This window comes from Gekko japonicus, unplaced genomic scaffold, assembly GCF_001447785.1.
Source record: "Gekko japonicus isolate JY-2015 unplaced genomic scaffold, Gekko_japonicus_V1.1 scaffold335, whole genome shotgun sequence".
NCBI classification, from domain to species: Eukaryota; Metazoa; Chordata; class Lepidosauria; order Squamata; family Gekkonidae; genus Gekko; species Gekko japonicus.
This window is the reverse complement of record NW_015165840.1, coordinates 631713-645774: the sequence shown is the minus strand read 5'-3', so window position 1 is coordinate 645774 and position 14062 is coordinate 631713. Positions and strand designations below refer to the sequence as shown.

At 44.5% G+C, this 14062-nt stretch overlaps 1 protein-coding gene across 3 annotated transcripts in view; it reads left to right on the top strand.

The window, feature by feature from the left end:
* Window positions 1-14062, top strand: part of BLNK (B-cell linker) — a 143175-nt gene that overhangs the window by 80632 nt on the left and 48481 nt on the right. The window contains exon 1 of one of the 3 annotated variants that reach the window (XM_015410992.1): window positions 8114-8384. The exons of the other annotated variants lie outside the window; for them this stretch is intronic. Coding sequence (XP_015266478.1) covers window positions 8338-8384 — 47 coding nt within the window. The 5' untranslated portion in view covers window positions 8114-8337. Of the gene's footprint in view, window positions 1-8113; window positions 8385-14062 lie in introns of those variants that run through there. 3 annotated transcript variants of the gene reach the window in all.

Genomic DNA, 14062 nt, shown 5'->3' with positions numbered 1-14062 from the left:
GAGGGGGAGGCGTGCGATCAAGTCATAGCTGACTTACGGTGACTCCAACAAGGGGCATTCAAGGAAAGTGAAAAGCAAAGGTGATTTGCCATTGCCTTCCTCGATGGTCTCCCATCCAAGGAGTTACCCTGCTTAGCTTCCGAGATCTGACGAGATGAGGGAATACTATGCCACCTTCTCTCACATTCCCATATACCTGCCATATAATTGGGGAGGGAAATGTTTTACAAGTTTTCAACAGCAAACACAACATGAAAAACCCTAATCAAAGGAGATCCCATCTGAATACTTGTAGAGTAGTTGACTTTCCATTACTATAGATGGCAAGGAACTTCTTGCCTTATCCTGTTGGTTCTCAAATTGTGTGTCAGAACCCCAAAGCAGATCTCAATTATCTCACAGGTGGGGTTGCAGGGCCAGGAGGTAGGAGAAGGAACAGGGTGAAGTGGGAAAGGGTTGAGGGCAAACTTGGGTTTGCCTATACATTATGCTCCAAATAACCGTGAAATACAACCTGTTGCTCAGTAATGCTAGCAAAGGTAAAGGTAAAGGTTCCCTTGCTCGAAAGCCAGTCGAGTCCGACTCTAGGGTTGCGGTGCTCATCTCCGTTTCAAAGCCGAAGAGCCAGCCCTGTCTGAAGACGTTTCCGTGGTCATGTGGCCAGCATGACTAAACACCAAGGCGCACGGAACGCTTTTACTTTCCCACCGAAGTGGTACCTATTTATCTACTTGCAATTTCTTGCTTTTAAACTGCTAGGTTGGCAGGAGCTGGAACTAGAGACGGGAGCTCACTCCGTCATGCAGCACACTCGGGTCTCGAACTGCTGAACTACTGACCTTCCACAGCCTGCAGTTCAGCGTCTTAACCACTTGAGCTACCACAGCTCAATAATGTAATGCTATTTAATAATAAATGCTAAACATTAAAAAAAAACCTCATTCAATGTTGACAAGTAAGATGTCTGTATTTTACGTTAGGGAGAAGGACAATAACACGGTTAGTTTTGCAAGTGATTCTCTGGCCCCGGTCACACGGGAGGCTTTGATCCGCGAGAGGGACGGATCGGGGGTGCATCAAGCGGGCGCAATCACACCGCAACATCTGGGAAGTGGCGCGCACCTGTCCCCGATCCGTCTCTTCCGGTCAAAGACGCGGATCAAAAAAACCCCTACAAAACACTACTACTTACCAAAAAATCCGCAGCAGGGGCGGCCGTGGGATCGCCAGCGCGCCCGTCTCTGGCAGCATGCGCAGGCGCACACATGCACAGTGGGCTTGCCTCGCTCACCTATCTGTGGCTTCCCCCCAGCATCTGATCATGCTGGAAAGCAACTGCGCGGCAGCTCGGAGGATCTGTCTGATCCCGCCGCCGCGCTTCTCTTTTGATGCGGCTCAAAAAAGCCGCAGTTCAGCCGCACCTTTTCCCCCAGTGTGACCGGGGCCTCTAAAAGTACATCAAGTTTCGAAGTTGGTATCACTTCAAAAATCTGAGAAGTATCCTAAAAGCTCTTACCCCTACCAGCTTAGATTTAAGAAGCTTAATTTCTGCCTTCAGTTTCTTGGAGGAATTTAGCTAAATGGCAGGCCTCAGCAAGAGGTGAGGTTTTAAGTGAGATCTGGCTACCAGTATTTACAGAGTTCTCGAGAGAGCTCTTTCAGCCCCACCAACCTCACAGGGGAAGAGATTGTAAGCCACTCTATGACTCCTTCTGATAGTAAAAGGTGGGGTATAAATCCAATTTCTTCTTCTCTGCTTCATCTTGGATAGCTGGCTTAAGCCAGAGGTTCTGGAAAAGGAGATATGTGACAGCAACCAGCATGCCATGCACAAAGAGCTGATATGAATCAGAGGTGATAGCTTCTCTGGGTGCCCAAGCTCAATCACAATGGGCATGCGGTGGACTGGGTATATTTATACCCCAAAATGTATCCTGAGGGTATGATGACAAAGATGAAGTAGTGTAACAATATGTGATGGGAATTCATGTTGCTGGACAAAAGAAGAAGTTTCCCCAAGTATATCACAAAAGGTGAGATGCTTCCTAATAGGTGTGAGAATGAGGCTAGATGGTGATTATTCAGATGAACCTGAAAGTTTGTGTTTTTCTTGATTGCCTGGAATAAAGGAGGGGAAATGCAGATGCAGGAAAAACAACTGGAAGATTTTGACAGGAATGAAGTGATTAGCCAGAAGAAAGAAATACCATTGATTCCATAGTGTTACAATATTTGAGACAGGAAGTTGCTTACTAACATAATCCATTCATACCAAAGATGGTCTAGATGCTTTGTCCTTCTGTCTGCATCCTGGCAGACAATAGATAGTGTCTTAGCCATAGTTGTGAAACCGTGGGGCCAGAGGCAGTGATTATCCAGCCTTTGTTCTACAGAGGAGTAGAGAAGAATGAAGGGGGGGGGATGATACCTGGAGGAATTTGGCAACAATGTCAGCCCTGTGATTCCTTGACAAGACAATGTCTCTTAGTCTCCTCAGCATGTCACCTCTCATGCCAAGCCTGGCTATTAGGAGGTTCGGAGGTTCTCCTAGGTGTTGGGGGTTCTTTTCTCTCGTGGAAAGACCACCCCTGTTGGAGGGCTGTTGCCACTGTTACAAAGCCCATGGCCGCAGACCTCTAATTTCCACAAAGGCTTGAGTTCCAATCCTCATTCTGCTATGAAGCTGACTTTGCTGAAGTAAAGTAAGTCTATGTCTGGGCAGTGCCTGGATGGGGAGACTGTGTATTTGGCCTTCAGTTCCATGATGCAAGAAAGATGGAATATATAGAAATGGAGGTTCCAGAGATCACAGAACCATTTCTGGCCCAGTTTGCCACTATGCTTTTGGATTACAAACATCAGGCAAGAGTTGGACCAAAATTGTATATCTAATGGAGCCTGATTTTTAAAAAGCAAGTCAAAAATGAAACCTCGCAGTAAAACAAAGCTCACAGGTTGATTGTGATGAACAGATGATGATTTTTAAAAAATTGAAAGTGGAAGTGTTAAATTTATATTCATATAGGGATTTTATCCTCAGGGAAAACAACTTGTTGCTTGGACAGCTGCTAAGTGAATCATGAAATATTTTTGCCTAATGTCATAGATCAGCAGTGGAACTGGGCTAGCTACCTGAACTGTAATACTGGCACTGTGTCTTCATCGAACCCTGATTTATGACCAGGTTTCATATTGGCTACTGAGGCTGCAACCCTGAAAAATAATCTCAGCAAATCCATGAATGGTTTGGAAACAAAAGAGTTTGTGTACTGTGCCCCGCATATGTCTATTGATGCCCCAAATATTCCAGAACTGCTGCCGGATTTAGCAGCTAAAAGATTGCAAGTGAGATGAAATCCTTCAACCAACGCTAATTCTGCTATCTGTACATTTTCAGAGCAGAAGTGACCATTATGTAAAGGCATGGCTTTTTTGTTTAATTAACTGTGTCACTGACAGTACAGTCCTAAGCAGAACTGCACCCTTCTAAACCCAGATAAATCAAATTTTGAAGGTTGTTTAGGATTACACTGGCAGCCTTTCAAGAAGAAATGGTGGTTTCAGTTTTGAAGTAAGTTTTTATTTTCATAGCTGACACATGGCTGAAATTAACTGAAAGAATTAGAACAGGTGTTCAGGCTTTAGTGAGGAAGTATGTGTGTGCCCACTGGCAGGAAGGAAATAGAGAGAATATATGCTAAGCAGTGGACTAAAAGGCGGCTAATACAAGATATCCACCATTTGCCTTCCTAGACTGTCCACTGCCACAGCTCAAGTCTCACACGACATCAGCAGAGGGGAAATGGTAACTGGGGATAGGCCAGAGAGCCATGGGGAGAACTGCCCTACTCAGGTCTGTGGAATGGGAGGATGGAGAGAGGATGAGGAACTGTACTTTGTGTAAACAGTCTCTCCACAAACCTCAAGGGTGGCATGTTGAAGAAACCACAAAGTATTTGTGCACCAAGAATGGTCCTAACCCTGAAATAGAAGTCAAGATGATTTATGCCCACTTTCAATGAAAAGGCTGCAAAGACTGAAAGTAAGGCTTGAAATATCTGTCCTTGATGAAACACTGGCTACCAGGAGAGAAGAACAGGCAGGATTGCCATTAATTTTGGGAGGGACCGCAGAGCTGAATTTTCATAATAAAATGTATTCATCAGATAGCAAAATTTGTGCTTATTTGGGACACGAAGGCCCCCGTCACACGGGAGGATTAGATCCGCAAGAGGGACGGATTGGGGGCGCATCAAGCAGGCGTGATCACACCGCAACGTGCACCCGTCCCTGATCCGTCTCTTCCAGCCGAAGATGCAGATTTTAAAAAAACCCTAGAAAATCCGCTGCAGGGACGGCCATCTGATTGCCAGCACACCTGCCTCTCCCACAGCATGCAAGGTCCTGCCGAACTGCGCATGCACACGCGTGCGCAGCAGGCTTGCCTCGCTCTCCGGTCCGTGGCTTCCTCCCAGCATCTGATCGTGCCGGGGAGGACCTGCACAGCGGCTGGGGGGATCTGTCTGATCCCGCTGCTGCGCTTCTCTTTTGGTGCGGCTCAAAAAAGCCGCACTTTAGCCGTGCCTTTTCCCCCAGTGTGACCGGGGCCCATTTTTGTTTTCTTGTTAAAGTTTTGCACAGAATATGCACCATCCCACTTAAACATTCCTGTCAAGTCAGTGTGTGGCTGCTGCGAAAAAGGCAAATCCCATACTGGCCATAATTAGAACAGGAACAGAACTGCCGCTATCCTACTGCCCTTACACAACTCTGTGGTGAGACCACACTATGAATATTGTGCACAGTTCTGGCCACCACACCTGAAAAAGGATATTGTAGAGCTGGGGGCTACAGCAGCTAACCTATGAGGACTGGTTAAAATGCTTAGAGCTCTTTGGTTTAGAAAAAAAGTGAGATATGACAGAGTCTATTAAAATTTTGTAGTGTGGAGAGAGTGGATAGGGAAAAGCTTTTCTGCGTCTCCCATAATATTAGAACCAGGGTCATCCACTGAAGCTGAAGGGAGATTCAGGACAGGCAACTTTGAAGTCTTTCAAAGGGGAGTGGATAGATTCATGGAGTACGGGCCCATCAATGGCTACTAGTCATAATGGATATCGAACTTCTTCCAGTGCCAGAGCAGTATGCCTCTTTATATCAGCTGCTGGGGAACAAGAGTAGGAGGATACTGTTGCCTGTGTTCCCACTAAGCTGAGATGATGATGATGATGATGATGAGGATGATGATGATGATACTTTTGATGTATTAATCGCTCTTTCCTAGACACCTGCAGGCTCAGAGCGATTTTACAGTTACTCTTTGACAGTTGGACTAACAATGTTCGTGGGGATAGGGAAAACAACATACAGAATTTTTAATTACACACACATTGCAGCTAGCCAGGGCTTCATCTGCGGGCTAGTTAGTGTGAGCTAGCTCACAGTTTTTTAGCCTCCGGCTCACACATCTTTGTCTTAGCTCAGGAAGGATGGCCCCAGAGCAAACTGATTTATGCAGTAGCCAAATTGCTCACTCACAACTTTAATGCCAGTAGCTCATAAAGTTGCATTTTTGCTCACAAGACTCCACAGCTTAGAGGGAGCATTGGCTGTTGCAGTCATCCTGCTGTGGACTTCCTGGTGGCAGCTGATTGGCCACTGTGGCCAACATGCTGACCTTCATGGGCTTTTCGTCCAATCCAGCATAGCTTTTCTTATGTTCTTATCCTGGAGGGGTATGTACTGCCACATCTTGGAGCATACAGGAAGCATTTGGATGGAATTTTTCTGTCAGGGCTTGAACATGTGGATTTAAATCATTGTTTAGCAAAGGCCTATCTGTAACATGAGAGTAACCTATGTGATAAAAGTGTTGCCCCCCGTGTTATAAAATGAGCACAGGGCTGGACATAGTTTAAAGATATTTTCCTGAATTCTGTACCCACTTTCACCACTGGTAAACTACCTATCAAAGTTTTTCACAATAATGATTGAGTCAGAAATGTGGTTGTCTGGTCTATAAAAACTCCCCCTCAGCCTCACTCTTGTGGGTACTTGATTACTCTGTATCTCTGCATTGACAGAACCTTTCACTCCATTGTTTCTCTCATCTGGGCTTTGTCATTGGAGTTAATTTGAGTGAAAATGACATTCTGGCAGCCTTTAGGTGTAGGTTTGTATTTGAAACAACGCAGTCCCCACCCTTCATCTGTGAATCTCTGGATTGGCTTCCTCCCTCCCACCTTCCTGCCATACCCACAACAAGCCCTCTGTTGTTTGAATAATTTAGATGAAATAAAGCCCTGCAAACTAATCCCAGTAATTTCGGCATGTTTACAGATAGGGTTGCCAGGTCTGGGTTGGAAAACACCTGGAGACTTTGGGGGGGGAACAGAGAGAGGGCAGGGTTTGGGGAGGGAAGGGGCCTCAGCGGGTACAATGCCATAGAGCCCTCCAAAGCAGCCATTTTCTCTAGGGGAGCTGATCTCTGTCAGCTGGAGATCAGTTGTAAAAGCAGGAGAACTCCAGGCTCCACTTGGAGGCTGGCAGCCCTATTTACAGACCAGCTGTAGTTCAAATGAGCCATTGCTTACTTGGTTGGTCATGGCTGATTAGGACTTGGGACACCTGGGTTCTCCACTCTACCACAAAGCTCTACCACAAAGTCACCAGGTTGTATCCAAGGAGATCAGTTTAGAAACCAGGAATTCGTCCACTCAATGAGCTCCTCCAAGTGTTGTTTCTGGGAGTCAGTCAACACTCAGGAACAACGCAGGGTGCAAACTGGGAACTTTAGCAAGAGGTGGGAAATCAGCAGAAATCACTGCCATTTCCAAAGACAGGAAGTGGTCTTAAGTCTTTGTGACTGTACAGTTGCATGATAAAAGCCACTCTTTCTTAGATTAACTTAGAGTTGTTGTAAGTATAAAACAGAGGCAGGGAGAACCAAGTATTGCCATAGTGACCATCATGGACTAAACACAGGATAAGAAATGTATAGCCTAAGAGGGATAGTCTAGTCGGTGCTCTTGTTGCCGTTCACAAGGTCCGTTACCTTTGCAGAATTTGCTGTTGTTCATTAAAAAGGAGCAAAGGCAGCATGTTACACAATCTAGATGACCTCATCTTCCCTACTTTGCCAGTGTCTACATACAGCTTCACCTGCTAACCTTTTGGGGAAAAATATATTCTTATTGTTCATTAAAAAGTGTCTACATACAGCTTCACGTGCTAACCTTTTGGGGAAAAATATATTCTCAGCAGTCTCTTGACTCAGAAGCACAATCTAAGCAATATATCTTCATACAGGTGCCTGGTGGAAAATACTGTGGAGGAGAAAATGTTAATGCAAAAAAAAAAAGAAGCTGTGCCAATGTAAACTGGAAAAACTAGGTTCAGGTGGTCAGCAGTGTTGGTCTGAAGCAGTAGAACAAATTCAGACTCCAGTGGCACCTTTAAGACCAACAAAGGTTTATTCAAGGTATGAACTTTCGTGTGCATAAGTGTGCATGCACACGAAAGCTTATAGCTTGAATAAACCTTTGTTGGTCTTAAAAGTGCCACTGGACTCTAAATTTGTTCTACTGGAAAAACTAGGGTCATTAAGAGACCAGTGTACCCTGTAGCAAAATACAGATTGGTGGGGGGGACATGTGACAGGGCATGAGATGAGGGCTCCCTCCCTTTCACCTGCACTGAAATCAAGGAGACTTTGCTTCGCCTGGATTGTGCCCACTTTTCAGACCTGTTGGAGCTATTCAGATCGAGAGTCTTTCCCAACAGAGTCTTCCGGGAATTCGTCCCAGCAAAGCCTGAAGGCAACAGCCCTTCCCTTTTTATCTCCAAAGAGAGGTGTGCTTCTGCCGAACCGGGAGCGTTCTCTGAACTCGATCACAAAAGCCCCCAGGGGATTGCGAGAGGGGGCCGCTTCCTGGCCCCAGAAAAAGGCGGGCTCTCTCCCAGCCACGCCGCCGCTCCCCTGGGGTGAAACGCCTCAGGGGCACGTGAGGAAACAAAGAGGACGTCACGAAGGACTTCAGCCCCAGACGGGGGTGGTTTACACGCCCAAAAGGTGTGGGTCGTCTTCTTCTCCTTCCAGTTTGCACAAACACCCTATTACCCGCCCGGCTGGCTCTGTCACATGACAGACTCGAAACGAGAAACCCGACGATGCGCTCGGGCAAGTTTTGCTTCTCCGGCTCCGACGCGCGAGGACTCGCCTCTCGGTGGCGGGCGCAGAATCCCGAGGGGAGACCGCCAGCCTCGCTCGCCCTCCGAGCCGCTGGCCGCCTCGCGTAGGGAGCGGCGGCTAGCCTTGGGGCTGGGCAGCCCGGGATCATGGACAAGTTCAATAAAATCACTGTGCCGGCCGGACAGAAGCTCAGGTACGATTCCTTGCCTTTGACTCCCAAGAGAAGGGATGACTCAGAGGTTGGGAGCACCTCCCCCCGCCCGGCGTGGCTGCATGATGAAAACTTGGGAAGAGAAGCAGGCAGGGTTGGGTTTTATTTTTGTGGGTGTGTGTTTTTTTTAAGTTACCTGTAGTAACGACAGCCCAGAGATAGGATCCAGAATGGTTGCTTAGGGGAGCAAGCGTCCACGCGGCACAGAATTCTTCTCAGGTCAGGAAGGAAAGCGTTCTGGAGGCCTATGTGTGTTCACACACACACTAAATAATGCACTTTCAATGCAGTTTCCAACTGCATTTTGTCAGTTCACATAGTGAAATCCAGTTAGAAAGTGGATAGAAAGTGCATTATTTAGTGTGTGTGATCGCAGTCTAGAGATAACCTCTCCCCCCCCCCCTTTTTGTGCCTTTATGCAAGCGGGAAAAACACTTCCTAGCACCAAATCTCCATGCTGGGAAATGCTTCCCCAGTTGAATGTCTGCCTGTTTTGCAGCAAGTGTAGTCCAGCGAGAAATGGGAACGGTGGCAACCATCTCCAGGAAGTCTCCCTGCCAGCATGAATTGAGAACCATGTTCACAAGGATGCTTCTCATGTTTCGAGTTTGCAGTGTGCTACAAATAGCATGGGGTTGGTTGTGTGCACCCTTTCCTTGTGTAGGCGGCGCTACATCCACTGCCCCACAATGCCCTTGGTCTGCCTGGTGAACTACCAGGGCATCATTCCAGGGTGTGTACAGATCCCAGGCAGATTGCAAGAATCAGATACACAGTTGTCAGATCTGTATATTACAGATCTGTATCTGTATTCACAGTTGTCAGATCTGTATTTTAAAAATAGTCTTGTGGTTTCCAGTGGCCAAAGGGGAAAATCAAAGAGCTCTAAGGCAGCTCCACTCTTTACAGATGAACCTAATCATTGCGTGTACAGGGTCAGGAAGCAATTTTTCTCCAGGCCAGTTTGGCTGGAGATCCTGGAGGATGTCATCTTCTGGGTGTGGAACAGTGGTCACTTGGGGGTGTGGGGGCGGAGGTGTTTGTAAATTTCCTCATTGTGCAGAGGGTTGGACTAGATGACCCTGGAGGTCCCTTCCAACTCTATGATTCTGTGATTCTAAGTGTTTCCTGAAGCAAACATGTATAGTATTGATGTCATACATGCATGTTTAAACATACACATGACCGTTTGCTTCCAGAAAGAAAACATTAAAACTAATAATCCACATGGATGTATTCTATATGTAAGCAGCTCTTTCATGCAACAGCTAGGCAATGCGGAAGCCCCATTGAAATGAATGAGAACTGCCCAAGGATGTCGATGTTCCTTTTCATTTCTACTGGGGCTGAATTATGTATGTTGCACTTATTACTGACAGACAGACAAACCTTTTATGTATATCTGTTTCTTATTTGGGATTTGCCTTCTTTTTTAAAGGATAGTTTTGTTTGTTATGAGAAGTGATTATGTTTTTGAAGTGGCATAGAAAGATAAAAACAATCAGTAGGAAAATAAAAAGGAGCAACATTAAAAAAACAGCATATGGTTTTAAACATTTCAACATCATAAGCAACATAAAGATATACATTACATGAGAGTACTTCAGCAGCAATATCAGCCAAAGAGAGATCCAAACCAGCCACAGCCACCTAAAACTATTAGTAAATACTAAACAGAACAAACTCCTTTAATAAAGATTATTCTTCATTTTGTACAGGAAGATTGTGTGCAGAAACCCAGGTGTGTACGGAAAATACAATTGGTTTGATGTTTATACTTTAGCAATGCTGCCACTGGGCAGGAATGGACAAGTATGGAGAACTGGCAAAACATTTCTCCCAAATGCATCGCTAAGCACAAAGCACTGATATAACATTATGGGACTTCCAACAAAACATGCAATTCAGCTATGTATGAGCTAAGGCAGCAACTGCAAGCATGCAATTGGGCAGATGAGTGTTCAGTAGTGGCTGGATACCTATGGCCAGGAAAAGTGCTTGTGTCAATTTCCAATGACACTTTCGAACACCCCATCTGGACAGTTCTTTTACTGTTTGTTATGAGGCACCTGATGCAGCGTCACATAAATACTTATATAAGATAAATAAAATGAAATTATGAGTGACTGATAGAATTCAGTACTGTAAGATCTGGTCATGTGTTGTTAAAGAGAGGAGACTGGGTTACAAGTGTGGTTCTGAATCAGAATACCGCTCTGCTTTTGTTTGTAGGCAGAGGTCCGCTAGATGCAGTACAAAACACAGAAGAGACTCAGGACCTACCAAATAATACTACAGGGTGTGCTGAAAAGGGAAGGGTTCATGGCTGAGTATCTGCTTTGCACACAGACAATCCCAAGATCAGTCCCCAGCATTTCTAGTTAAAAGGATCAGGTAGGAGGTGAAGTTAAATACCTCTGCTTGAGACTCGGGAGAGATGCTGCCAGCCAGAGTAGACCACAAGTTCCCAACATGGACATTGTGGGACCCAGCATCACATTTCCTGGTTCCCATCAAGTGTTTTTAGAAAGTGGGTGGGGCTTCTGCCCAGTTGGGCTTCTGATTGGCCAATATAGACTGGATTGACTGTGTACCATTGTTTCAGTGGCAGCTGCCAGTATGGTTTTAGTTTTATTTTCTCTCTCACTCTTTTCCAGTGTATTTTTTTAAATTACTCCTCTTGTCAACTGTACTTGGGCTTTTTCTGTCTGTGGGTGTCTGTGTCCCACGATAGCCATTTTGTGGTTGCGCTCACCACCCTGTGTCAGCATTCCAGAGGTGCCCACAGACTCAAAAACAATAGACAAGGTCAGTAGACAATACTGATCTTAATACAACACTAGTCTGATTCAGTGTAAGGCAGTTTCAGGTGAAGCACTAATGACTTGGGCTTCTGATTTTTGCCCTTTCAGAATAAGCAGTCACCCACCCTGAGTTCCAAATCCTGGTACAATTTGAGCATCTCAGCATGAAATGGAAGCCTGAACCCTCATTCACACAGTACCTTAGAAGTGCAAATAGCACATGAGCAAGTTATTCACAGGTCTGCCTTTTGGCACTTCCTATGGCCTCCAAAGCCACATAAATCTAATCTTGACCACAGAAGGTAGAGATAAGGTACACAAGCGATAAGGGAGATAGCAGAAAGTAAGAAAGCCATTATGAACATCAAGAAGAGGAAGTGAATTTGCAGCACACGGTGTAGAAAAGGAATTATTATGATAATCCGATGAAGGCTTTAGAAATGAAACAAGAGAAATTTGGGTGGTGGAGAAAAAGGGGACAAGGCGTCAGAAAGCACTAAGGTGGAATTGAAAACTGACAAGATGAGGAGGAGGAGGAGCTCTGAGGCTGCCATTCTTTTCAGACATGACCCTCTGCCTTTAACAGCTGCAACACAGACAGAAGTACAACAGGTGGGCAATAGTACTTGCCAGCATATTATGCTAGAATTAAAAAATGGTTAGTTTTCAAGGTGCCTTAAAGACACCTGTTTACTATACCACAGGAATAAATTGTGCATGCAAATAATATATCAATCTTGTGAAATGGGTTAGGAATGCATTACAAAACAACAGTTCAGTAGTTGGACAAATGGACTTTTTCCATCAGTGCACCTTGTGCTTCCTGTCCAACTGCTTCCTGAATTTGAGCCCCAGAAGGGGGAGAAAAGCCACTCTAAAATGTGAGCAAAACTAGTTCTTCATTTTTTCTCCAATCCGTTGTTTCTTGCCCATCTCTGTATAAAATGTCAACAGACCTGCAGTGCATTCCTAAACAGACTTACACTTTCTAAGTTCATTGAAGTCAATGGGCTTAAGTCAGACAGGTATAACACTTTTTAGGATTGTACTGCTAATACCTACTGGACTCATAAATTCAGATAGTATCATTGTCTGTTCCTAGTAAGCTGATAATAATGGCCTGTAGGGCCCATGTTGTATTAAGCTTTTTAAAAAAACTACCGTAACTATCAATAGCATTGGTGCCCTTTCAGCAAAAGGGGTATGTGTCATACTGATATCATCATTGTCATAAAAACAATTGATCATCAAGGGGTTTCATGCTTACTCATTCCCTCCAGCTTGTTTGTACATGCCCGTGTTTGCCATGAATAAATACATAGTTACAAACCCTAGCCAGTGTATCATCTTGTACAATAAGAATAAATCACGCATGCAGACTAAACATCAAAGTTGTGAAATGGGCTACAAATGCGATAAAGCATAAGATATTTAATTGTTGAACAAATGGAGAGGGGGGCACCTTGCCTGGGGCACCGTTTATCTACAGCCAGCCCTGTTTCCTAAAGAAAGTATGGAAAAAATTGCTATACTCTCCAGTAAGTCATTGTTGGAGGATATCCCTAAGAGTGTACACATTTTAACTTTTAAAAAAAAAAGCCTTGCCAAATCTTGCTCCCACAATATATAGTGTGCTGTTTTTGTTTAATTTACACAAACAGGTCTAAGGAGGGTGTTCATGTGTGTGTGTGCGCATGTGTGTGTAAAGTGCTGTCAAGTCGCAGTCGATTTATGGTGACCCTGTAGGGTTGTCAAGGCAAGAGACTAACAGAGGTGGTTTGCCATTGCTTGCCTCTGTGTAGTGACCCTGGAATTCCTTAGAGGTCTCCCATCCAAATACTAACCAGGGCTGACCCTGCTTAGCTTCCAAGATCTGATGAGAGCCTAGACCATCCTGGTCAGGGTGGTTTGCCCATCATAGGATTTTTTAAAAATTATCAGTACAAGGCATAATCTGCTGCCTGCCTTCTAGCCTGTTAATTATATAAACAAGTACTTGTTTAACTTAATAACATGCTTTCTCCCTTTTACTTTAATAGAACTACTCACACTTGAATTAGTTGGGTGACCTTTTCAGGTATAGCTTTAAGCCTATTTACTTAAAAGTGAAGCTCCTCTGAAACCAATGGTTAGGTTTGAGACTAGTATTTTTATACCTGGTTTCCTGTATCTATATAATAAAGAAGAAGATTTAGATGTACGTGTGAGTATAGCAATGGAGTGATGGTTTTACCCTTCAGAGTATCTGGCCATTCTGAAAATGATAACTATACAATTTATATGCAGATAGGCTGTATTCATGTCATCATAAACCCTGCAAAATGGAGGCTGCCGAACTGGGTGGAGAGAACATGTGCCTGTGCAGTTGTCTCTGTATGCAGGGTCTGCTCATAGTTCAGCTGAATGTGTAAAGGGCAGGCATGAAGCCAGCGGGTATGATTCTGCATCCCTGCCAAACCTTCACACACAGTTTTTTGAATGGACTACACATGAAGTTTGTATGTTGTCATTTGTGAAATCATTTCCATTATTTGACATTGATATTTTAATTATGTATTGTAAGCCCCCTTGAGCCTTGTATAAGTCTAATTAAACAAATAAATAAAATTATCTTCAGGGGCGGGAACAAAGGAACAATATTGTCTTCTGACATCAGGAATTGGTAATTACTGGTTAGCCGATTTCCTCAAGAATCTGTTCTTGTTCATTACTGGTAAGCAGTTCTTTGAACTCAAAAGATCCTGCAGAGTGTCGTCAGTCTCTAATCTGGTTTCTTAATTATTTAGTATTGTATTTTTAAATACCTTTTTGTTCATCACTTGTTCAGCATTCATCTGCTTCTTAAGTGAGCAGTAA